General features: G+C 25.5%; 4 protein-coding genes across 8 annotated transcripts in view; 3 read left to right on the top strand and 1 right to left on the bottom strand.

The window, feature by feature from the left end:
* LOC122538993 (CCR4-NOT transcription complex subunit 6-like) overlaps positions 1–4,638 on the top strand; it is a 153,140-nt gene extending 148,502 nt beyond the window's left edge. The window contains exons 6-9 of the mRNA XM_043673547.1: positions 2,692–2,922; positions 3,167–3,344; positions 3,417–3,556; positions 3,679–4,638. Coding sequence (XP_043529482.1) covers positions 2,692–2,922; positions 3,167–3,344; positions 3,417–3,556; positions 3,679–3,755 — 626 coding nt within the window. The 3' untranslated portion in view covers positions 3,756–4,638. The remainder of the gene's footprint in view (positions 1–2,691; positions 2,923–3,166; positions 3,345–3,416; positions 3,557–3,678) is intronic.
* Positions 21–1,242, top strand: LOC122538994 (protein YIPF7). The gene is made up of 2 exons (XM_043673548.1): positions 21–355; positions 459–1,242. The coding sequence occupies exons 1-2, from the start codon at positions 163–165 to the stop codon at positions 1,016–1,018; spliced, it is 753 nt and encodes a 250-aa protein (XP_043529483.1). The 5' UTR covers positions 21–162; the 3' UTR covers positions 1,019–1,242.
* A 7,982-nt stretch (positions 4,639–12,620) lies between the features above and the next one.
* Positions 12,621–13,613, bottom strand: LOC122538991 (28S ribosomal protein S24, mitochondrial). The gene is made up of 3 exons (XM_043673545.1): positions 13,452–13,613; positions 13,191–13,371; positions 12,621–13,055 (listed from the first exon to the last, which is right to left on the bottom strand). Exons 1-3 carry the CDS (start codon positions 13,476–13,478, stop codon positions 12,769–12,771), a joined length of 495 nt encoding a protein of 164 aa, XP_043529480.1. The 5' UTR covers positions 13,479–13,613; the 3' UTR covers positions 12,621–12,768.
* Positions 13,614–15,732: 2,119 nt separating this feature from the next.
* LOC122538996 (tetraspanin-5-like) overlaps positions 15,733–27,804 on the top strand; it is a 131,818-nt gene continuing 119,746 nt past the window's right edge. For 2 of the 5 annotated variants that reach the window (XM_043673551.1, XM_043673552.1), the window contains exon 1: positions 15,734–16,236. In XM_043673551.1, the coding sequence (XP_043529486.1) occupies positions 16,147–16,236 (90 nt within the window). In that variant the 5' untranslated portion in view covers positions 15,734–16,146. Of the gene's footprint in view, positions 16,237–27,804 lie in introns of all 5 variants that reach the window. The other 3 variants (XM_043673553.1, XM_043673550.1, XM_043673554.1) reach the window with 2 other exon arrangements.

A 27,804-nucleotide genomic window follows, 5' to 3' on the forward strand; every position in this document is an offset into this window, starting at 1 on the left:
TCAAATTGCGCCATCACGTAGCATTCGAAGGAACTAATAGACCGTTATTCCCTGTTAACTTCTATGTGCATGTGTCAACTATAAAAAAAGGAATTAACGTAAATTCGAGTTTTGAAAAAAGATATAAATTGACTAGAAAACACTGTAGAAACTATTTGAGAAATGTCTGGTTATACTGGACAAGAGAATTATTGGGGACAACCTCCCCAAGGCCATTATAACTTTGATTCCTCTGGTTTTGGTCAACCTAACCAACAATTCGAATTCCAAACATACAATGATCAACAATCTGGAGATTATTCTGCTTACACGCAAAAAAGTTATCTCGATCCTACTCAAACTGCATTTACTACTGGTATGTATCGTCATATTAAAAAGGACAATTGTAACAATCATAGAGAAATTCATATTTTATATTATTTTAGGTAATTTTATTATGTTCTATACAAAAATTTCAGGCTCAGCAGGATTTGTTGATGAAGAAGAGGAACCACCACTCTTAGAAGAATTGGGAATTGATCCCGATCGAATATTACAAAAAACATTAGCTGTATTAAATCCATTTCATAGAAAAGGACAAATAGACGATGCAAATTATTTACTTCAGGATTCAGACCTAGCTGGGCCAGTAGCATTTTGTTTAATGCTTGCCGCGTTTCTGTTGCTAGCTGGTTCAAAAGCACATTTTGGCTATGTTTATGGTTTAGCTGTAACATCGTGCATTTTGATGTACATTCTACAATCATTAATGAGCAGTTCCAGTAATATTACATTATCTTCAGTAGCATCTGTATTAGGTTATTGCTTATTACCCGTCGTAGTTCTTGCTGGTTTAAGTATTTTTACAACTTTGAGAGGCCCAGCTGGCTTAGTTTTTGCCATGTTTGCGGTTGCTTGGTCAACATTATCAGCATCTAGACTCCTTACAACTATGTCAGGAGAAGAAAATCAGCGGCTTCTTCTTGCGTATCCTTGTGCTCTTCTTTATGGTGTTTTTACATTAATGGTAATATTTTAGCAAAATATATGTATGTATATATATATATATCTGCAACCTCTTCATGTAAAAGGACTCATTATTAAATATTTAATGCAATATAATATATTTGTGTACGATTACACAATTTCATTCATATCTCATTCAATATCATCAGTTACAAATAGTGATCAATACATTACTGAAAAGAATATTGTTACTTAAACTATCATTTTTTGAAAATATATTAATATAACATAAATTATATATCTTAACAATGTAATTTATACAATTGTACGATATGTTTTTGAAATATATTAATATAAATTATTCAGTTATTTTATAAGTTTAAAATAAATTATATAATAACCAACTATTGTTCTTGTTTTTTGTCACTGTAATGTAGCATTGTATATACATTATTCCGTTATTTCCATCATTTTATTATCTTTATGTATAGTTTTAATGAAATTGAAGTATAATATATAAAACTACAAAAGTAAATAAATGGATTAAATACATATCTGTGAAAAAAGGTATACGTAAAAATAAAATTAATACGATTATGGCCTAATAAATGTAATTTATCTTTCTCAATACATATAATTTTAATAGGAAGAAATAGGCCAACTAAAGTAAAAAGGCAAGATTATAAAGAAAGTATTAAAAAGGAAAGAAGAAATGCAAAAACATAGATAGTGAAATGAAACAAGAAATTAGATTTAACACGAATTATAAAAAAAATTAGATGAGCTAGCAAGTTATTTAAGAAAGAAAAGGATGGGAGATAAACAGAGAATAATAGCAAGAAGCTTAGAAAATGAAAACAAAAATTCTGATTAAGAAAAGAAAAAAAGAAATGCACACTATGTATGTAACGAATGGAAACATAGCTTGAAATATTGGAGGAAAATGAATATAGTAGACTGGAGGAGTCTTAAAAGAGAAAACGCAGAGGAAACTGTTGGAATAGCTAAGAAAAGTGAAGAAAAAGAACCAGAGATAATTTAGCATTAGTATGAATTAGATTAGAAATGCTGATGTAGGTAGTTTAAAATAGTAATAAACACAAATAATAACTAGTAAATAAGCCAAAATGTATATGTTGTTATATGTATGTATATAGTAACGGAAATGTAGAAACATTATTAACCAAGGTATTAGCTATTAAGCTGAAATAAAAAAATCTTATAATTTTAATATATACGTAATATAATTATTTTATGGTATGTAAAAATTATATAGGCACAAAAATTATGTGGGCGACAATGCACTAATGCAATGACAAAATAGTTATTTATTGCTTGTGAAAGCGTCACATAAACTTTCCAAAGACAAATGTCTTGTTTTGTCCTCTCCATTCACTATTTTTAAATTTTTGATAATTTTAAGCTCTCAAAGCCTAAAATATTATGGAATTTTAATAAATTGTATATAATAAATAAACTATTTAATTAATTATAGCTAACTGGAAACAATTCTATATCCAGAAACTCTACATAATTACAAACATTTTTTAATATCCTCAAATTTATAAAACCATATTAACAACGTGTATTAAAATTTATTAAATTAATTATTATATTTTAAAGATATTTATTATTAGTTCTTTTTTAATCAATGAAATGCTAAATTATCGATGATAATTAATTAATAAAATGTTAAATTTTTTTCATTAAAAATAAAACAACACATGTACATTTTATATTTTTCAGGCCTTCCATCTGATCCAGCACAAGTTCAACAACCAATTTTAGTTTGCACAGCTCATATTCATTGGGATCCAGAATTTTGCGATGTTAAATTAATACAGACAATGATGCTCAGTAATGAATTACGTTCCATTTTGGACCAAGCTGGCCAGTCTTTCAGACCTGGTCACAAGCCCGATTCTTCCAATGTTCAACTGTTACTTTGTGGTGATTTCAATTCCTTACCTGACTCCGGTAAAGTATATTATTATTTATATGTTATTCTTAGTTTTACATGAAATTTTATGTGATATTCTCTTTGATTTGCTTTCTTAATTTGTTTATTATTCGTTCCTCTCTTTTCTTATTAATCATCACTGAAACGCTGAAGATAACTAATTTAATTGTATTTTTTAATATTAAATAATATAATAATATTTATATATTATATATTATATAATCTTATATATTTTTGACATTTATTTAAATATTTGTTTAGGTGTAATTGAATTTCTTACTTCGGGGCGAGTAGCGGCTGATCACCGTGACTTTAAAGACTTAGCTTACAAATCATGCTTACAAAAGATCTCTGGTTGCGATAAACCTAATGAATTCACTCATTCTTTTAAACTTGCATCTGCATATAGTGAAGATATCATGCCCTATACTAATTATACGTAAGTTTTGTTTATATTTTATGTTAATATTTTACTTCTTAGAAAATGAAATCTACCTCTTCTTTCTTACAGATTCGAATTCAAAGGTATAATAGACTACATTTTCTACTCAAAACAAAGTATGGTACCACTAGGACTGTTAGGTCCTTTAAGTGCAGATTGGTTTAAAGAACATAAAGTAGTCGGTTGTCCGCATCCACATGTTCCATCTGGTAAGATTATTTCAACAAAGAATAAAATGAAAAATAAAAATTCTGTCCCTCATATGTAACATTTTTTTTTGCAAAATGATATTAATAATATATGATGTTAATGATATAATGTTTTCTTTCAGATCATTTTCCTTTACTAGTGGAGCTTGAAATGACTCCAACAGTAGGAACAAGCAATGGATTGATCTCACGCAGGTAGCAACCGCTGCGATCTAGACCCAAGTAACTATAAGGGAATAATAAATGATAATAAGAAAAAAATCCCCATCACATTTTCTCTTACTTCTGGCTCTAGCAATATCACTCGCAGTCAACAGTTACTTCAATAGCGAATGTTATAAATACTCCATATTACCGCACATTCAACAAGTTATTAGATATTGATGAATAATTCTAATGACCAGGTGAAGGGAGGTGTGTTGTAATGCGTTTAGCCCATGTATAGTGTATTGCATTTTTAAGAACTAACTCTCCCATATTAAGAGTATTTTAACCTTTACTACCATTGTAATATGTAGATACCTATTTTCCTACAAAAAGATATTCCGATCAAGCCTCTGTGATATTCACATTAACAATTGGAACAACTCACACATATTTATTAACAAATTAGTATCTACTAGAAAATCCCTAATCTCTTCCTAAATGTCATTACAACATTCTCCAAGCCAACTTTTTGATAAGAATGCTGCCATCCAATGAGAAATTGTATTTTTAAAGAAAACAAAAACAAAAAATATGAAAACACACACTATACTGGGCTGTGCGAAGTGATTGGAGTTAACTTAACAATTTCAATGCAAGTACAAATCTGTTCTTATTGGCCACGTATATTGAGAATGATAATGTTATATAAGGAAATAGATAATATTGTAGCGAGTGTATTTGTAAGTATAATAATGTAATGATGTTCATCATTCATAGTATCCTGAAAATTAGTTGACATTCATTCATTAGATATTCAGTTCCAATTATTATTATAAATAACAACACTAATTTACTACTTGTTAATTCAGTTGGATATGATCCTAAATTGTACAGCAAAACTTATTTTTTTAATTCTTATTTTTTATTGCAAATTTCTTCTTTTGAATGAATATGATATTTACTTTTTTGACTTCTTCAAATTTTCAGTTGATATTATAATAAAATTATATTAAATATGACGATTTTTATAATATAAGTTAATAACAAAGACTAAATGACTTTTATTTGATATGATTTATAAAAGTAAACAAATTTCTATTCATTTATTTCTCATATAACATATATATGTTTCTGTAAGGAAAATGTATACAATTTCATTTATCCCAATGTTTTATTATTCTATTTTGCATTAAAAATATATCTTTCTAATATCTTCTATATTTTATAAATATTTTATTAGATTTTAAATAATAATAAAAGCTCACAGTTGAATTAATTCGAAGAATTTTTCATATTAAAATATTGAAAAATTAAAAATCATGATAAATTTAGAAATTTAAAATTTTTAATTAATTATTGATAACTATTATAAATATATAATATATATAACAAATTTCAAAATTTTTATATTTTTCTGATAACGTTAGCTTTTTCGTTAAAAACGATCTACTTTTATATTTTATGTTGTTGAAAACAAAATATGTATACGAGGAGCAGTAATTTAAACGAAAACCTTCAATCTCAGCAATTAGAGATTACGTAGATGTACCTAAATACCTAATAGCATTTATAATGACTAGTGTTCCTACACATTTTATAAACAAAACGGCACTATCAATATATTATATAGTTTTCATAATGATAACTATCAAATAGGCTTGTCTTCTATTCATATTTGACAAAAACAACAACTGAATTATACAAGTAGTAAACAATTAGTTTAATAAAGACATGTGTGTAGTAAATGTTGTATAAAGTAGGCAATTACAATATAGTTTTAATTACTGAAGATAGAAGTGGCAATCCCTCTTTGTATATGCATTCACAAATAAACACATGATAATTGATCAATTATCATTACTTATCAATTATCATTACTTAATTATCAGATACACACAAGGTATACTAGGATAATTATTCATACTTTCGGGTCAATTTTACTTCGTCTTGTTTAAAAAATAAAATCTTAAATTTAATTTACATTAATATTGACGAAGTAAACGATATCTAATGCTAATACTGTTTAAAACTTTTTTTTACAGTGTCGGTACTGTATTTTTGAATTTTGCATATTTTTTTCTGTTTGATTAATACATTATCAACATTGTGATTTTTGGTAGTTGTCAAAATTTTTTATAATGAAATAAAATATTCAAAATTATTAGTCTTCGAATAGTATTGAATATTATCATAGTTAAAAACTTTTAATTTTAAAAAATGACTACATTTTTTATGCGAAATAAAGTTAATAATAAAATACTTTTTATATATTTTGAAAAGAAAATTTTTCTTACAAATATAGCATTCAAAATATACTTTATTTCAAATAATTATTTTGCTATTTTAATATGTAACGGATTAATATATGAATATTTTTCTTAATTTTTATTTATAATTTTCAAAGTTACTTTCAAAAATACTTTAATCTTTGAATAAACAATTATATTTTGCTATAAAAATAATAAAACAAGGCAAAAGAACTAATAATTTATTTAAAATATCAGTGAAATAAATATGTCCTTTCTTTTGATAACGATAAAAGCATTAGATAACAATATGTGTTTTCATGCATTTTGGCTGACATAAAGCCTATGCCATAGTATTCAAAATAGCTTTCTTAATTAGAAGCTCGGGACGATTAATAATTAATATCACATTTTCTTGCTTAGAATCCACGTGTGTACTTTATTTGAAGTACTATGGTTCTCAGGACGTATAAAATGTAAATTAGAAAATAAAACAAAAAGAAGAATATCAAAAAAGTAAATATAAATTATTAACTATCTGGCTTGTAACAACTATCAAATATATACAAATTATATCAATAATCAGAAATTTATGTAATTCAAATCAATATTTATCTTTGTTACACTATGTAATAAAACGAGGACCGCTGTTCTTCAATATAGTGACACTACTTTTGCTAATATGCATTCATATAAACTGTAATACAAAATAAAAATTGTAAAAAGCAGCGACAATTTCATAATTTCTTGTTTTAAGAACATATAAATAAATTTTTCTTGTTATAAAATAGAGGTAGCAGCACTCTTGCAAAAATTTTAAATATGTCTTAAACAGTTCGATGAATTCTTATAAAAATTTTGTAATTCACTTACATAATTAATATTCATATATAAAATTTATAAATGTTATTCTAATACTATTGAACAAAATTTATATAATGGTATGTTTCATACATTGGAAAAATATCAAAATTTTGTAAATAATTTTAAATATTGGAAAAATATCATATCGATGCTTAATAAATTTTGACCATTAATAAACTATATATATTTGTGTGTAAATGAAAGAAATCAAATTTAACTGTTTATAATTTAGATGAAACAGTATTATCCGTTGATATATGTGATAGCAAAAATGTATGACATTCATAATGAACACAGTCAATAAACATTCTAGAATCCATATTTTTTGATTAACAACATTCTTATTTAACAATATTTCATTTTAATATGTATAAAACAATTAATGTCAAACAATGCTTCTTCTGTTATATTAAAACAAAAAATATACAACTCTAGTCAATTAGTGCTATATTTCACATTTTTTAACAAAAACATCCTATATTTGTAAAATTGATTATTAATGAATGATTATATAAGTGACAATAAATGGAGTACTTAGATAAAATTAAAAAATCACTTAGGCAAACATTTATTTTTAATGAACAAGAATTTTATATTAATAAAACATATTAGTTCGTTTCAATTCATTTAATGATGTGAGTTTGTAAAATTTTGTTTTGTATAATATTGAACTTTTTACTTTTAATATTAGTTTTACAGGAAAATATATATCAATGCTGAAAGAGATATTTTAAGACAAAATAGTTATTTAATATTAATGAAAAGGCAATTCATTAGTTTATAATATAATATAATGTATATTACATATGTATTATATAAATATACTAATATAATATATTAGTTTATATATATATATGCATATTTTAAGTATATCATTTTACATATACTTTTACATACATTCCATATTCTTATAAATGTAAACTGGTCAAATAATAATTTTATTTTTAAATATTATATTTTTAAATATAATATTTCATACTTTCATTAATAGTCATACGAAAATAAAATTTCCTACGAATCATAGATTTCTTGTAAAATGTGGTAAATTTTTTAACAAAAAATAAAGATATACTAAATTCTTATAAATGTTTAGAATTAATTGGAAAGATACTGATTGTGAATAATAAAATGATATATAATAATTGCAGTATGAGAATTCATCGAACTGTATTTAAAAATGTTTCTGTATTTCTTGTATATAATTTACATATATTGTTGTCTTACTAAATTAATAAATCCGTTTAAAAATAAGTAAAACTTCAATGAATAATTTAAAAATTATTATGGATTTTTTATAAATATGTTAATTTTCAATCTTCTGAGCTTTTTCACACAATATATAGAAAATTCAACATTATTTTTAATTAGTTAGTAATAGGTAAATATTTTTATGTGATTAAAGATGTATTACTTGTCAGTCTTGTATGATGTGAACACAATGTTTCGTTTGAAATGTTTGATACATCTTCAATAGTTTGATCAAACATAGTAGTCAATGCCTTTACTTTTCTGTATTTTGTAATTTTGGGCATATTACATAATATAAGGATATATACATAAATACAAAATGACACTATATACGCAATATTAATAGAATAATATTGCTTTTAAATTAAGTCAAACAATATAACAAAATATATAGATTTGAAACTACACTGTAATAGTGTCTAATAATTTATCAGAGCATAGTATATGATATATATATTTATTAATATATGCATACATAATATTATGTATAATATAATATATATTGTTATATATGTGATATTATATATGATATTTAAAAGTATGTTTGCATTTAGCAATTATGCGGTACAATGTAACAAACGACACCAAAAGAACCATTTTTTAATGCAAGACATTTTAGTAATTATTTATTCATAAAAAATATTTTCTTTTAGTTTGTCGGACGTGATACTAGAATTCCTACTAATATTTTAATATTGAATAAATATTTTATAATCATTCGAATTGCAAAACAATATGGCTTATTAGGTCAATATACCACAATTATAATTCACAATATAGTCATTTTTATATATACAATAATATTACATTAAGTAGAAATAATGCAATGATAGAACTAATGAACATAATTTTTTTAACATAATCCCAAAGATAATTTGATACAAATTACTCTATAATTTTGTTTCTAATTGCCTCATATATGTGATTTATTTGTTTGAAACAAAGTGCAATATTAATTATATTCTATATAGTATTGCGTAATAGTGTCGATTTTTGACTTCCATAAATAAGAATAGAATTATATTAGAGTATAATAAGGCAAGCACAGCACATTTCAGTCTGTACTTTTATAAGAACATGATAAAAAATTGTGAACATTGGAACATAATTCTTGCGTCCATCATAAGGATAATTACATTTCAGTGTTAATATTGTAAATTCAATCAGATTTCGTGTACGCTTTTGGAAATTTTTTACCTGCTATATTGGAAATGCTGGAATCAAGAATTATTTTATTGGATTCATTATTTTGTGTTTCTAAGGATAAAAAGAAACATTAATTTGCATAAATAATTTCTGAGAAAATAAAGTTTTTTAAAAGCATACAGTATAATTATTATAATATGTAGTTACGCAAAATTTTTTAAATATCAATTTTTTAATCAGTGAATTTTTAATCTTCTAAAACTATATTTTTAAACTGACGCGATTTTTACTTCAAATGTCATATATAATATACTTCATAATCATAAATTTGTAAATTCTATTCACAATTTTATATAAGAATGTTTCATTATAATAATTCTTCACTTTAACATACTATAAATTGCAAACTAATATATTTTATTTTAATTTTTTCACTTAATTAGTTAATGATGATTCCTCATTACTATATACCTATATAAATACTCAAAAATCTATTGAAAGTACAAATATGTAGCAACACGATCCTGATTGAATAATGGAAGAAAAGAGTTGTAAAGACATACTAAAGGAGAGAATGTGTCTAGTAGAATATATAAAAGTTTGAATGCTCTGTCAGTTTGCACTTAAATATCTTTTTATTTAAATAGCTATCTTAAAATAATATGTAATTTACTTTTTATTAAAAATGCAATGATTGTATATGGGCTGCGTTTGAGTCATGATTGAATGTAACAGTTTATTAACTAACATAAAATAAATTAAAAATATTCAGAAAGTAAAATAATTATATGCTTATTATTATATAGTAAAACTATATGAATTTCTTTGCTTTATATAAAATTTGTTAGAATTATATGAAAAAAAAACATTATGAATCATAAGATGAAAAAACATTATCAATCATAAAAATATAAGAGTTTCAAATTTTTTTTTGAATATATTTGTTGAATTAATCTAATATTAATAATTGAACAGTGAAAGTCCATATTATAACAAATTAATTAATAATATGTTATAGATCTGTGTTTATTTTCATAAAATAATGTTTTTTATAATAATTGTAGCTGGCATTAAAGATACTTAGATATCAAAGATAAATTACATTATTTGAAGCATTTGTTTTACGCTGTTATTAATTCTATTTTAACTGATTGTGAGTAATAATTGATTGATTAAAAGTACGCAAGTATAGATAAACCGTACATATTTCACACAAGAAAGCATTTTTATTTTGAAACTATTTTAATTATTTTATGTTGATTTTTAGTACATTATAAATAATTTTATAAACATTCACAAAAAAAGTTCCTTGTATATAATTTTGAATAAACAAATCTACAGCAATCTCTGGCTTATTAACCATCTTTTATATGCATATGCTAAAAAGATCGATATACAGATATGATAGACTGACAGTGTAAAGTATAATCAAAATATGTGAGTGTCTAAATTTTGGTATTATCTTCTACTTTTTTTAAAGAATTTACATCGAAACATTTAAATTAATTAATTGCAATTAAAAATAGTATTCCTATTTTTGAATAAATCAACATGACATTGAAGTCAAAATGTATTGTAGTAAATTGATTCCTATCTAAATATTTTATAAATATAAAGTCATTATTCTGGAATCTTATGTTTGTGCTATTTTTTCGTATTCTTACAGAGATTAGAGTATAATGTTAAACTTTAATCATCTGTTTCGAATGTACTCTGTATATTATAATATACTCAAAAATTATTAAATTTAGAAAGTAAAAAACTACAAATTCGGGAATTTAAATCAGATTAAATCTTATTTCCATATAATATGTACTATAACATTTACACATGAAATTTTGAAATAATTTTATATTTTAATTTGAAATAATTTTTGTTTTATTAATAAAGTATAATATTACTATTAAAATTCATATTTTTTAATAATAATATATATAATGAAGAAGATCCACTGTTTCATATATCATATATCATCAATCTACAAAGATATATGAATATTTTTGTCAATAAAATCAAAAACCGTATATCAAATTTTTAGAAAGTTGTAAAGGAGAAGATTCTTCATATTCGTGGATTTACTAATAAGAAAAATTTTATCAGTTTTTTTACATATTATAACAACTTGTAACATTTTCGAGAAAAAAATATCTTTACATTTCCATTTGCTATATGATATAAAAAAATCTCAAAAAAGAAAAAAAAATGAATGGTACATTGCGAAAACAGAGATTTCAGGTTTTAAAGTGAGCCTTATTTAATTGTTATACAATTTTTTTTTTGCACAAAATTATAATACTTCAAATAGCGACAATTTTTCAGCACGATTCACAGATTTTATGTAATATTTTCGTTTTTATGCATAACTAATTATAATTAAAATTTGTTTAGACATTTTGAGTATACTTTCCTCAGCGAGAAAATATATTGTACAGTGAGAAAATAAGCATTTCACAAGTAACAGACATCCGGTAGTGTAAAAAAACACCTCTTCAACGACTGCGAAACGTGAGAATAACGTGAGACGAAGGAAAGTATGCACGAGTCAGCGCGTGAAAGGCATGACTGATTCCAAGAAACCCTTTCGCAGAAATTGTTATTTTACGCAAATTCTCATTTATTCATATCCAAAGAGAGATTACGAAAGATCCAAAAATTCAATACAATAATAACAAATTAATAGTAAACACAATAATAAATCAAGCCGTCTAATAGACAATGATAGAAAGTGAAGAGTATCTGCTTTCAGCTTTCTTCATTCGTATAAATCCAATTCTTTCTTAAGATTCTAATCATAACATAAGATTTAGATTAAGATAAAAAATTTTAAACTTCGATTTAATACTGGTATAGATAATTGTTTTTTTCATGTATATGATATTTACTCCATTTAACTGTTGAAATTGTTGTTAAAAAATGGTCCAATTTCTTGAATTTTTCAAATTGCATTTTAGTAGCACAGTATCTCAAAATGAGAATGTGTATTTTTATGATGAAATATTCAAGTATTTAGAAAAGATGGTTTAAAATTTAAAACAAAAAGAATGTATTTACGTCAAAAGAATTCAATAATAAAAAAAATATAGTAGTTTTAATATCGCAAACTTAGGTTTGGGTTAGTATTAATTTTATTCTGTCGCCGTATCGTAATGCGGATACTTCGACATATATATTTCTCGAAATGGTACATTCACTCGAAAATGAGAGTTGTTTTTCACGAAAATAAACAGTTTCTGAAATATTCATAAAAGAACTGTAAATTCTACTCATATACACATACTTTAGAAAATAATCCCAAGAATGTATGTGTAAGATATTAAAATATTTAACAATATTTGTTATATTATATTTGTGTTTTTTATTTTTAATTTTATAGACAAGTATATTAATTACAACATTATTTGTAGACATATTTAACACAAAAAGTCGTGCAATGAATCAATAATAGTGTAAATATATGTGAAATAAGTTAAGAATTATAAATTTACTTTTATTTACACAATATAATTTTTTATGACACTTACAATTATACTTTATATCAAAATAATTGAGACTATGAACATATTAGATATATTTGTATATAACATCTTTAGAAGGTACTGATGATAATTCCATTCTTATTGGACAATGTAACCAGTAGCTTAAAAGTTGTTCAGTATAACCAATTAAAAAATGTATTTGACCAGGCAACATTTTGCGGTTAATAATACCAGCTATTCTAATGATATTATGTTGACGTTTAATAATGACTTCACTTAAAAACAATCCGTGCCAAGTTCCTTGTATAAAATTTCGAATAAATAAATCTTCCACAAGAGTTTCTGATGGTCTATTACCATCTTTTATATTTGCTGAAAGAAATAATTCATATATATATTACACGTTATAAACAGCTAAATAAATAACAAATTTTAATAGCTTTAATTTCAAGCATATTATCATTGAAAGTATTTTTATTAATGAAAGAAATTATAAAATATCCCTACATGTATTCCATGAATTCCAAGATTTTCTGGAAGCAATATAATGTGGTGGATTTGCCATTTCATATGTCAGTGCTTGCACTATTTTTGGTTTTGGTCTATAACGTCCAGCTCGTGATTTATTAAGCACTGTACTGATATGTAAATGCCTTTTTGTAACATTATTTTGACTAATCTGAAATATCTGAAAATATTTAATTTTTAGTTTAGATTAAGAATAAGGTTATGTTGTATATTTTGTACATTGTATATATGTGTACTTACAGAACGCATATATGGTATTAAACTCATTATTTTTAACTTTTTGTGTGATGATTCAATAAAAATTATATTTAAAATTTAGTATAATAGGTTAGGTACAACTCTTATAGGTTTGGGTTAGGTTAGGTATACAGAAATCAAGTTGACTTCGTAGCAGTAGTACCAAGCTAAAGGTAAAAAAAATTTACTAAAGATAAAATTCGAGCTTCTTTAATATAAATCAAAAAAATACGCAGTAGTACCAAACTAAAGATAAAAAAATTTACTAAAGATAAAATTCAAGCTTTTTAATATAAATCAAAAAATGCGCAGTAGTACCAAACTAAAGATAAAAAACTTTGCCAAAGATAAAATTCGAGCTTTTTTAATATATAAATAAAGTAAGTCTTCCTGTAAATAAAGATTATTATAATGCATTGTATATTAAGTATTCTTTGAATATATTTTGTTTGACTGAATATATTTTAGGTAATATTTATTAAATTAATTTGAAGTAAAATAAATTCTTATAAGATTTTTCTTATTATAATCAATGTTACAATTACAATTATAAAACTAATGACTAGAGATATAAAATTTATTATAATCAATGATATTTTTAAAATGTTACGTATTTTGATTGTTTAAGGATTTATTTTACGAATATTGGTGTTCTGTATTTTATTATTCACTAAAATGCTCGAGAATTTGAAAACAAGTATTAGAAAATAGAGATAACTTTTATTACAGAAGTAATTGATTCAAGATATTATTGTTTAATTCGGAAAGTTTCTTGAAATTTTTGCTTTTGAAATGTTAGTCTTTTTCGTCTAATTTTAAGTTATCCTTTCAAATTTTCATAGTAATAGATTAAGTTTAGTGTTCATCGATTAAAAATTTTCTTCCTGATTTTATTCTCTTTTATCTCCCATATTGTCAGAAATATCTCACGAGTATGTCAATAACATAGAACAACGTTATAGTAAAACAAACGTTATATTAAAATATGTAAAATTGCATATATTATAAAATATTTTTATTATAATATATTCGATCATGAAGTATATAAAAACAAGATGTCCTGAACGAAATTTATAGCCATATTATTGTTAAATGTACAGATTGTACGTGACTTGGATTAAAATTTATTACTATTGTCAATAATTAATTGTAAGCTCAGAATTTTTCAAACAATGTTATTTCTTGCTTCTAAAATTGCAACTTTGTTTTGCCATGCACTTTGAAGATTTCAACATTTTATTCGAATATATCGATATCGCTAAATATAAAGTTTGTGCAATACTGTGATAAAAATAAATAATATTTTACTGTATTAAGTGTTATTAATTTTTTATCAATATTAACCAACTATTACACCATTATATTATTTAATATAGTAATATAATATAAACATTCTTAGTTTCTAAATAAATATTTAAAAAAAATGATTTCGTTCATATTGATTTCTCTGCATCTATCTGATTCATGAATAAATAATTTTGTTTATACGATTATTATATACAGTTACTAAATATTATTACTTACAAAAAATTAAACATATAAATTTAATAAAATTTTTTATTTATTTTTTAAAAAATAGTTTGCTTTATCAATATGTAAACAAACATTTAATTATTATTATCAGAATAATGATTGGTACGTATTAATGAGACAAAGATGAATATATTCAGTACTTGCGAATAATTTTTACAGATTATAAACACAAATTTCTTGTTTACAGATTATGTTCGAGAAAAGTTTTGTTTAAAATTTGTATTTGAAAAAAGAAATAAGTAATATTGGGCTAGAGATTAGTATTGTGTATTCTGTAAAATTTCTCTGGATATATTAAATTGAGACTAAAATATGTGATGCTACTGTTATTAATAATAACAGTAAAATTGAATACAATACGTATTGTTAATTGAATTGAATTTCAGTATATATAAAAATTCATTTTAATCTCGTCGTATTTATAGAAGTGATATGATGTTAAATTGGAGCGCTGCTTACTGAAGAAAAAAATGTTTAACCGATAAACGTTATCGTATGTATGAGAGAACTGTATGTATATCCGAAACATGTAACCGGAAGAAAAGAAAAGGGGAGTGAAGCATTGTGGAGTGAAGCGTGTTAGATGATCGAGAGGATCAGGAAAGGAAAATAAAAGGGGGGGGGGGGACATCAAATAATAGTGAGTAGCAGGGAGCTAGTGTGAGAGAGAAGATAGGGTGGGGAACATCGAAGGGTGGACGATCGGGCGTTGGAGGGGCAAGCGAATGAAATTTAGTTGGTGGGGAGAATCGGAGGGCGAGTGGAAAGTCCGACCTGCTTGCAGTCTCGTTGATCCAGCCTCGGGTAGTATGTACCGTGACGTGACAATGGCGGTAGTCGTAATTGCGAAACGGTACGTTATTGTGATCAGCTGATCAACTGAGCTCGACGGAAAGAGCAAAATTCGAGAAAGAACCCGCGAATAAATAATAAGACGAGGATCCAGGGAGGAAGCGGCCGTGTTCGGAGCCCTCCGAAATAATTTAAAGGGAAACGTCAGGAAAGAAGGGAATTAGATTTTCGGCTATGTCATTACGTTTGTGATTTGTTTCGCCCGTAGGGCACCGGTGCTCTTTGTGTTGTGTGAATAAGTGCATTCTTGCGAGTGTGTTGTGTGCACGTATGCGTGGAGTTCGCAAAAGCATTAGATAAATGTGTCTTAGCCATGCCTGCTGTGCGGAAGTACAGAAGGGATACCAGTGAAGTGAGCTGCTGTCTCAAGTATGTGATCTTTGGATTTAACGTTATGTTTTGGGTGAGTTTATTACATCCCTATATTGATACTTTGCTTTCTTTTTTTTTTTTTTATTAGCAACACGTCTCGTGTTGCTATCACATGTTTTCAATTTTGTTGCACTTGGTCAAATTCGAAATGAGGAACAAATCGACAAATAGGGAGTAACTTTTGACAGTAGTAGATTCTCACATGTAGGAGAAAAATTTGATAAGTAGGATGTTTGTCGTTTAAATTGATTAAACTGATTGATGAATTAATTTCTTTTTTTTTTTATTTGTTTTACTCGTTTCGTGACAATTATCTCGTGGCAGGTAATAAATATTTATTGCAAAGTTCCTATCGGTTGCATTTTTGTGTGACTAGTTTATAGCTGTTTTTGTACTAATATGTTATGAAAATTGGAAATATTGTCGAAGTACGAAATTGGATAAATATTTATCTATAAATAAAATATTTGTTTTCTAATAAATCAAATTAGAATGAAATATTTCAAAGAATGGGATGAATAATCTGCAATGCAGCCGATGTACTCCAATTGCTCCAATTGCGAAAATCGTGATGCAGAGCGTCTACTTACATATGTTACGATTTCTATATTCTACAAATATATATTTATATGCAGAATATTTACATATAGCTTAAAAAGCATGCAGTTCGCTTTAATTTTGGATTTTAATTCAAATATTCCTTTCGAGTTTGATAGGTTATCGCATATAACAAATATAATATGATAATTTGAAGTTATATGTTAAATAAAATTGTAAAATTGTTTCCTGCTCAATAATGTAATTTTTGCACTTTTTTTTTAATTGTGCGATACTTTCAATATTGTATACTGCTCTACGTTTTCGTAAATATCTCGTAAACTCTCATAAATATCTTCTAGCTCGATTTTTTTTAAAACTACACGTCGGACGAAAAGGTTTTATATTAATTTTGTAACGTTCATTTTTTATATAAAAGAAATTTTTATATAAATTTTGTAACGTTCATCTTTTATAAAAAAGAAATTTTTATATAAATTTTGTAACGTTCATTTTTTATATAAAAGAAATTTTTATATAAATTTTGTAACGTTCATCTTTTATAAAAAAGAAATTTTTATATAAATTTTGTAACGTTCATTTTTTATATAAAAGAAATTTTTATATAAATTTTGTAACGTTCATCTTTTATAAAAAAGAAATTTTTATATAAATTTTGTAACGTTCATTTTTTATATAAAAGAAATTTTTATATAAATTTTGTAACGTTCATCTTTTATAAAAAAGAAATTTTTATATAAATTTTGTAACGTTCATCTTTTATATAAAAGAAATTTTTATACAAATTTTGTAACGTTCATCTTTTATATAAAAGAAATTTTTATATAAATTTTGTAACGTTCATTTATGTGTTTATTAGTAGTTAGTTCTGTTTGAGAATTATTCGATGCTTTTCGACATCGTCAACGGTTTTGAAAATATTCGCATAAATTTACAGCGAAAGGTATAACTGTACATCTGATAATGAAAAATTAATACTTTATATAAAGTACATACTCCTAAAATAATATAACTAGTGCACAGTTCAAAACGTAAAACATCACTTGTTGTTGTTTTTTCTTTTGAAAGAATTTTTTTTATAACGCAATTTTACAATTCAAGAATTGTAAAAATTCAAACGTTTCTAAAATCATCGAAAAATCTTTTTTATGACTAAATCCACTTAGAATTTATTAACTTTATTTAAAACTTATTCTACGATTTTTGTTTCTCTATTTTATTGAACTTTTTATTGAATCTGCAAGATCATGATGGATCTTAAAATAGAGGATCGTCTCTAGAGATGATTGAATATTATTGCTCCACCAGCTACACAATGTAAAAACATTTGTGGAGAAAACGAACAGAGGTTTTACCATTAAAACAGCCTAAATGTCGGCAATTTTTCATCGTTAGTGATACAGTTATATCCTCTTCACTGTAAATGCGATACTTCTTATAAAGATTGTATGCACATCAGTTGATTGCTTTTGACACTTGTAGTTTGAGGATTAAGTGATGTAACAAACGGTATATCGATTTTCATTGCGTGAGTGTGAAGCCTGAATTATGTGATTACATAAAATTATGTGATCAAATCATCTTATCACTCGCCACAAAGCCCATTTCAAGTGTTCAATTAACTCGTCACAATCGTCATCAGTTAACACATCATAAACGAAATATCAAATGTTATTTTGCACGACTAATTATATTATAACAAACCAGGTGAACAGTAATAGGTATTAAAAAATTGAATGCATTATATTTTAAATAAAAAAAAGCGTTTGCTTCTACGGTCATTTCGTATACTTCTATGTTATTTTAAATAAAAAAAAAAATATATATTTATTTTGTAGAAAATAAAATTATTTTCTTGTTCTAACATACAAACGTTCTAATATAAAATTGTTTCGCGATTGTATTTCTCTCCGAATAATTTTTGTCCGAAGATCCAAATTAGAAGCATTGAAAGAATTTTTACCAAGTTTGTTAATTGAGTATTGGAGACTGAGAAAAAAATACGTGTGCATATGTATGTGTCAGTGACTCATCGGGAATACTCGATGAGGACACCTGTACTTACAATTCTTTGGAAATGGTTGAACGGCCTTGAACTCGGTGAACAGATGTCCGGTAATGAATTGCTTCCCATTCATAGCAACGTATATTGTTCCAGTTTGTACTTTCTATCTAGTACATATATATGTATATATATAAATTTTTTTTCATAATTTCTAAGCAGTAATTTTGCGTGTAGAACAAGCTTATTACAATAATAACAATATCGCCAGCCGTAACAAGATTATTAAAGACATCATTTGCACAGTGAAAAATACAGTTAATCGACATGTAAGTTTAATCGAATTTCTTTGCAACTAATCGTACAAAATTTTGCATATGCATACAAAGAGTGCGACTGGTAGCTATACGTACCATGTCGCCTGAGCAGCTTACCTAAATCAACGTACAAGGTAACACTTATTGGCATTACCTGACATTAGTTTCTAGCTGAATCGCATGCAAAATGTTAATATGTTGCGCAGACGATGTAGCGGTATATATTTTAAATTTCTATGAATATTTCGCCCGGGAAAATTAAAATTAAGTTATAATTTTCAAACTGCGAAAGTCGAGTGTTTGAGTTTAATAAAAATGATCGAAGACTGATCTAAATCTCATCGAACGAAACGAGAAAACGATCATTCTGTTGCGATTAATAGTTAGAGATGAAAGTTCAAATCAGGTCGCTGGGATATGCTAAAGTTGAAGGAGTTTTTGTACAGAAACAGGTTATTAATTTTTCTGCATCGAATCACACGTGAATACAACAGGTGAATTTTTTTCTATTGCACGAAGTAATGCAATCTGATTGCATTACTTGGCATTGGCTCTCTTCTTCGTGATAACGTTGCTTGTTTTCCATCATTATTACTTCCTTTCTGTAGCTCTTCATTCTTATTGTCCCACTCGTTGCTAGGACTGTTTGAGGAATCTCATTACAAAACTTGCCTGTAAAACCGGTTTCTAACCAGTGCAACCGGCCACCATGGCATGGGTTTGCTTTTCTCGAAGTATGTGTGACTTCTTCGATTCCTTTGCACGGTAAGAAGGTAAACTTTCGGTGTTGTAAAAACTCTCATGGACAGTTGCATTCTTAAGAATGCTTCGCCTTACACGCTTTGCAATTTGTTCGAGGCAGTGATAGAATAAAAATGAAGCGGCGCAGCGATGCCTGGAACACCCATTTCAACTGACTTCTGTAACTTTTCAATTTAAATACATGATGATGCAAATCTTTTGCAATTATGATATGACTCAATAAAGGAAAGCTACAAGGCAATGGGACAAACCGTTCACCGAGAATTATGTATCGAAAACTATGAGAGATGCACGTTCACAAAATGATTCTAATATTGTTTTAATGTTATTTATGTCATCAGTATATTTTTTTTTTTCTGAAGTTGCATGACAATGTGACTTTTGTGTAAAATTAATTAAATTAATTAAATGTATTTTCTGAAGTATATAATTGTTGGACGAAATAAGATACTATTTGTACTAATGTAATAGTATTAAAAATTAGATATTTTGATGATTCGAACCATATGTTTTATGTTTATGTGTCTGTAAGAAAATTTTCTACTTTCGCGTTTTTATACATTTCTCGAAAACATGCAAAATAGCGAATTTCATTGAAAGTTAGTAAAATTTCCATAATTTGAAAGACATAAGCTCGCTAATTAACTCAGGCACACTAATTAAAAACATTACATCTGTTTACATTTTTATACTCTACAAACCACCAAATAGAAATGAATAAAAATATATATATTATATATATGTATAATACACACACATATGTATATATAACGTATATATAATGTATATGCATAATATGTCTTTCAACACACATTTTTAAAAGTTATTGAGACACAAATAATATTTTTGAGACGTAAATCTATTTATAGAGTAATTTTGTAATTTTGTAATACACGATCCCGCATAATATAGAAGCCATATTGCATGAAAATTTCATCGAGTAAAAAGCAATTCGTAATTCAAGGCGTGCGTACCACATTATAACAAACCGTGTCGTCGATTCGCTTTCTAATCATTACGTAACCATGGTGTACAATATAATAGTCATTTACGACTTATGATTACAAAGGAAGAATTAATACATTTTTTATCCGAAATATCAGTGCAATTTATTATTGAAAAAAAAATTTATCGTATTATAAAATGTTGCTATTATTAGCTGAATATTAAACAATCAATGGAAAATAGAGAATGTTCTACTATATATTATACTATACTATATTATACTATATTATACTATATTATACTATATATACTATATTATACTATATATACTATATTATACTATATTATACTATATACTATATTTACTATATATTATATAATATATAGTAAAACTTGCATGTGTCTTCTTTAACACGTTCACTGTGCAGGCCTTGAGCATTTTATAATTAGCAGTAAATGGATATAATTTTTTAAATGTATACGTGATAGAAAAGAATACAAAGTAACGTGATTATGTTAAATTATTTAATTCTAAATAAAGAAATAAAAGATCTGTTTTTGATAGACATATTTTGAAGATTATTTTACTTTATATAATTCTAAAGTTATTAATTTCTTCGTTGAAGTTCTTATAAAACTAGGATTATAGTTAAGGCATTCGGTTCCGCCAAGCGTTGATTAAATAAACTAAAAGCAAAATATTGTAATAAAAGAGCGTCGGTAACATGTGAAAAATTGTGGGGGAAAATTGACATATTTCAAGGTTATCAAAGTTGGTGAAGTGATCACGATTCCGCATCAAAATTTTTTTATATTACTTTTCTCAGAAATAATTATATCAATTATAAATAGAATAATTTTAAAATTGTTCATTTTATCTGAAGTCTGAATATTGTTTCTTATTATTATCTAATTGCATTAATGACTGATTAATATCAGAGGTAGATATTGCTGTTAGGATTTTCAATAGAAGCAATGAGTGTTGCAGTGTTTCTGATTAAAGATTTGATATTTTATATTAAAAAAATCTTATTTTTTAACATAAAGTGTGCAAAATTTTAATGAGATTTTATCAGTTGTTTCATGTTTGATGCACTTTGTTGTTTATTTCTTTTTGTCGATGATTAAAAAATATTAATTTTTAAAGAAAATAAAAGTAAGAAAATTAATACACTTAAACTTGGAGATAGAGAGAAACAGAGAATTCATTTCGACATTTATTGATTCAGAAATGAGTGTTGAAGAACTTACCTCGACAGTAATGTAAATTGAATGATACAACAGTATCCTGTTACCACTTTTTTATGGCGAATTTCCAACGAAATTTCTTGCAACAGGAGTTAACCTCAATTCCACGCATTGTGAAACATTGCAAGTGATACAGTTATCCTTAATGCATTTTAGCTTACTCTCGAGGATGAAATGAGGAGCCAAGGTCATCTTATTATGTTTTGCATCAAAGTTTAACAGTCTTATATCGTATGATTGAAAAATAATTAAGTCAGGATCATATTTTTCAAGGTCTTGTTGAATTTTTGCTTGTAATTATACAGGGTGTTAAGAAAGGATCTAGTTGAGTTTTGAAAATAATTTTTCCAATAAAAAATCAACTCTCATTATTTATTAGAGACCGGTTTCACAAGTGAATTTATTTGCAATATAATATACATTGTATAAGGATACAATACATAACGTACAATACATAACGTAATCGAACGAAGGGCAGATTATGCTTGTATTCATGAAAAAATTGAAGAATGAAAAAAATTAACTGCTCTGAATCACAATTCATTATTACTATTAATCCATACGATTAGCAAATTACGTGCAAGTAACGTGATAAAACAAATCTGTTTTATTTCATTTGATCTGCGTCAGAAAAACGAATTTTGATTTCATAATGAATTAATAAATAAAGTAGAATTAATAATAATTAAAGTAACAATTATACTTAATAATTAATGTAAAAAAATTACAATATATTGAAATTCTATCTTTTGTTTTAAATTTTACTTGGATCAGAGTAGCATGCATTTTTACAATCGTTGCAGGTTCTTATGCACAAAACAGGGTTCAACGACCTTTTGTCATGAGTCACACGGACGAATAAGTGTAGCATGCGTGCGTGAAACCCTATCTTCCGGTCACCGGAAAATGTTATGAAGAACATTATTACTGTATCCTCTCTTGCAACTACATACTAAATGCATTTCCGACCAAGTAAACCTTTTGTTCTGATTAATCTAATACGATACATCGACGGTTAAATGCGTTCCACGAAATAATAAATTTCATAAATATGAAATCAACCTGATTTGGAATTTCGACTTCAATCAGATATTGTTAGGTACAGATATTCTCATAAACATAAACGGACACTACAGTTTCGATTTTTAGGAAATTGTTGATATTTAAACTGTTATAACAATCGTCTTCACAATCCTAGATTTCTTTTTCTCAAAAGTGTCTTTCCATGATATAACAAGTAGAAAAACGAAGATATTTTTTTCTAGAAAACTCAAAATTTTGTCGCTTAAGCCTAATAAATATTTAATGTTATATATTTAATATAATAATAATATTTAATATTTTAATATTTAATATAATAATAATATTCAATATTTTAATATTTAATATAATAATAATATTCAATATTTTAATATTTAATATAATAATAATATTTAATATTAAAATATAATATATTTAATATAATAATAATATTTAATATTAAAATATAATATATTTAATATAATAATAATATTTAATATAATAATAATATTTAATATTAAAATATAATATATTTAATATAATAATAATATTTAATATTAAAATATAATATATTTAATATAATAATAATATTTAATATTAAAATATTTTAATGTAGGCAGCGATAAAAAAACCGTATCTATATTGATTCTTTTTACTATATACGATTCCCTTGAGACTGACAAGTCTCTTTTCATGTTGCAAAAATTGGAAATAATTTCATTTTACAAATAAATTTTAGAAACAAACTTATTTTTCCTAATTTTGGATTACTCAATCCAGATTGAGGGGCTCATATGATATTACAAACAAATTATAGGTCAAGGAAATATATAAGAAATCTTACGAGTAATAAAACCTACAGTTTATGGTTACAAAAATCAAAGACCCTGTATATATCATCAAGGCATTATTATAATTCTTTTTTGTCATTTTTCTTATTTAACAGACGTGAAGGTCACGATCTAACGTTTCATAATCCTTAATACCATTATCGGTATCTATCAGAATTTCTTTTTGTTATCGTTTGAAGAATTTTCGATCCAACATTCCAACAATTTGGTTTTTTTCAATAACTGAGGTACATAACTTCGATCGTTTTAGTTGTTAAATCACTTCTTAATTTATTTGAGATGATCTCGGCCAAACGCAATGCTTTCAAATTTCACTCTTTAAGACTATCATTATTTCAATATAGAAATTGTTTGTTTTATGTTTTGGAACTTTCCTTTTTCCATGTACGAGGTCCCGTCTCTCTTTGTTTTGCACATAATCGGCATAGGTCGTTTCAAAGAAGTAGAAATTAGTTGCTAAAAAGGAAAAAAAGGAAATAATAACTGAAAATGATTTTCTTGTTACTGTATGATTTAACCGACCTTTTATTGCGCAAGTATGCTTCGTGCAAGTAGGTCAGGCATGGAGGGCTGGATGATGCGCTCGGACGCATAAGGAGGGTAAGTGCACTTATGCTGTTCTTGCATCCGTGTCCTCAATTGTTGATGTACCAAGTCGGTAATTCAGTATTGGACGAGATTCGTGGACACCCACACAATCTGTCAAAATGTCCTCGTACACGCACCGGAAATTATTTCAGCAAGTAAATTATATTTATCTTATGTTGACGTTTTTGTTATTGGCGCAGAGAAAAGTGAGAAGCAATGGCTCGTTGACAATTGAACCTAAAAACAAAAAGTAATAAATAAAACAGGTACAATTAAAAAAGGCTAAAATATCAATTTAAAAATATGAACGTTTTATTAATTAACTTATCAGCAATCAGCCGATCTTCCTTTTATTTTCATAATTTTTTGCATTTTCTTTCTTCTGTAGCTTCGAGTTTTATGTACATTTTTTATTGATTTAGGAAATATTTTTTTATAATAATACTGTATTTACATTTTACAATAATTTTTATTCTCATAATTTTTTATATTTCCTTTTTTTCTTTTTCCAATAATTTCTTATATTTTCTTTTTTATTCAATAGTTTTTATTTTCATAATTTTTTATATTTTCTTTTTTTCTTTTTTCAATAATTTTTATTCTTATAATTTTTTGTATCTTCTTTTTTTCTTTTTCTCGTAGTTTTTATATTTTCGAGTTTTATGTATATTTTTTATTGATTCAGGAAATATTTTTTTAATAATAATACTATATTTATATTTTACAATAATAGCGCGCTTTATCTGGATTCTTCTAATGAATCTATTGTCCCATATTTTCTTCTTTTTTCTTTTTTCTGTAACAAATATTTATTGCGTCAATAACAAAAATATATCCATATTTTGTGTATAATATATCCATATGGATATCTATATATAAAAATTATATCCATAAAATTCATGAATTAAATGTATACAATTATTAATAATGAATGATGAAATATTATAAATTCTAACCTTGAACGCTCGTAATAATTTCGTATGTATAATTGCACTTACTGCTACAGTTGGATACTAAAATGCTAAGGGCAGTTACTTAATTGGTGAAGAAACTCAATGTTCGTAACATACGACGTATAATAAGCGTGCGCGAAAATAATGTATAAAAATATCATACAACGTAATGGATATAAAAAGTAAGTGTAATATAATGATGTATTGCATATAAAATATAACAGTATTTCGTAACATAATAATAATAATACCAAGCATGTATATAAATAAAAAAAAATAAATAAATAAGTACAATAAATAAAATAAATACACTAAATACAATAAATACAATAAATAAAATAAATACAATAGATACAGTAAATAAAATAAATACAAGAGATACAACAAATAAAATAAATACAATAGATACAATAAATAAAATAAATACAAGAGATACAACAAATAAAATAAATACAATATGTGCAATATATACAATATACACAATAAATAAAATAAATTCAATAAATAAAATGAATAAAATGAATAAAATAAATAAAATAAATACAATAAATACAATACAATAACTAAGATAAATACAATATATACAATAAATACAATAAATATAATACTACATAAAAATGAATAAAATAAATGAAATAAATAAAAATACAATAAATACAATACAATAAATAAAATAAATAAAATAAATACACTCAATACAATATATACAATATAATAATACAATGAATACAATACAATAAATAAACTGAATAAAATAAATAAAATAAATACAATATATACAATAAATAAAATAAGTACAATAGATACAATATATGCAATATATGCAATATATGCAATATATACAATATACACAATAAATAAAATAAATAATATAAATACAATAGATACAATAAATAAAGTAGATACAATAAACACAGTAAAAATAAAGAAAATAGAGAAAATAAACAAAATAGGGAAAATAAACAAAATAGAGGAAGTAAACAAAATAGAGAAAATAAACAAAATAGAAAAAGTAAACAAAATAGACAAAATAAACAAAATAAGGAAAATAAACAAAATAAAGAAAATGAACAAAATAAACAAATAATTTAAATACAATAGATACAGAAATAAAATAAACACAATGTATACAGTGTATACAGTATATACAATAAATACAATAAATAAAATAAATTAGTAAGTAATAAATAATTTATTGTATAGTCATGACTATAAATTGTATATGACTATATATGTATAAACATACATATATAACTGAAAAATAATGAATATATTTATAGATAATGTGGGTAAATGAAGATATTTTTCTTCTTGAATGCTTGATGTATGATGATTTTTTCTCGTCACTTTATTGAACGTTGAATGTCAGTATCGTCAGACAACGAATATTCAAGAAATCGTAATATTTTCGTCTGACATTCAAAGTTCAATAAATTGACGAAAACAAATTGTACACCAAGTTTTCAGGGGGATGCTTCAAACCCGTTCGTATAAATTCAATCATGGAAAAAAATTTTTTCAACGTTTTTACGTACTACGATAATTCATAGCATTTTTGAGGAGAAGAGTGTCTTCACTTTGCCATCCATCATATAGCGTAGAAAGAGTTTGAAATGAACGATGCGTTTTTGAAAGTACATAAAGCTTCGAGCTTTAGAATAAGCCCAATAAATTTACTATTATAGGATCTTTCTTTTTTTTTTTTTACAAAATTACAACAGTATTACAAATATATTCGTTATAAATTGTAACATTCAATATCCAAAATGTCCTGTATACAGATATCTCACGACATGCCACATTTTGAAAAAAAGATGCTCGTACTTTCTTCCGCGTGGAAGGCGCTGTGTGAAATTATATTCAAGTTCACTGATTCATTCTAATTTTTAAAGACTCTTTGCGCGGTTGACGGGTTCCGTATCGCATGAGGGTACATTGTGTTTGATCGACCGTACCTGTCCCCCATGTGTGTATTATACTTACGTCGCGTTAGCCTTGCTCTTTCACGCAAATTTCATTTCCCTTCGTTTATCACTCCCCTGTTTTACTGACGCACTCATTATGACCCTCGCGAAAGTAAAGTTCCTTCTGTCGGGGTGAAACTTTCAAGCACATTGAACACAATGGCCACTGTTGTATCAACGGGTGATTGATGTCGGCGTAAAAGTCTTTTGAAAGTACTTCAAGTAGCATTATCTTTAAGCAATTACGCCATACACCCGGACTCTATTTCATAATTATTGTTATATATTCGTGGAATCTTTTTTCTTTTTATTTATCATATAGTATTTTTATTTATTATATTATTATATTGTTTTTATATATTGTTTGTCTATCGTTCGTCTGTCTGACATA

This window comes from Frieseomelitta varia, unplaced genomic scaffold (assembly GCF_011392965.1).
Source record: "Frieseomelitta varia isolate USP_RPSP 00005682 unplaced genomic scaffold, Fvar_1.2 scaffold_185, whole genome shotgun sequence".
Classification (NCBI taxonomy): Eukaryota; Metazoa; Arthropoda; class Insecta; order Hymenoptera; family Apidae; genus Frieseomelitta; species Frieseomelitta varia.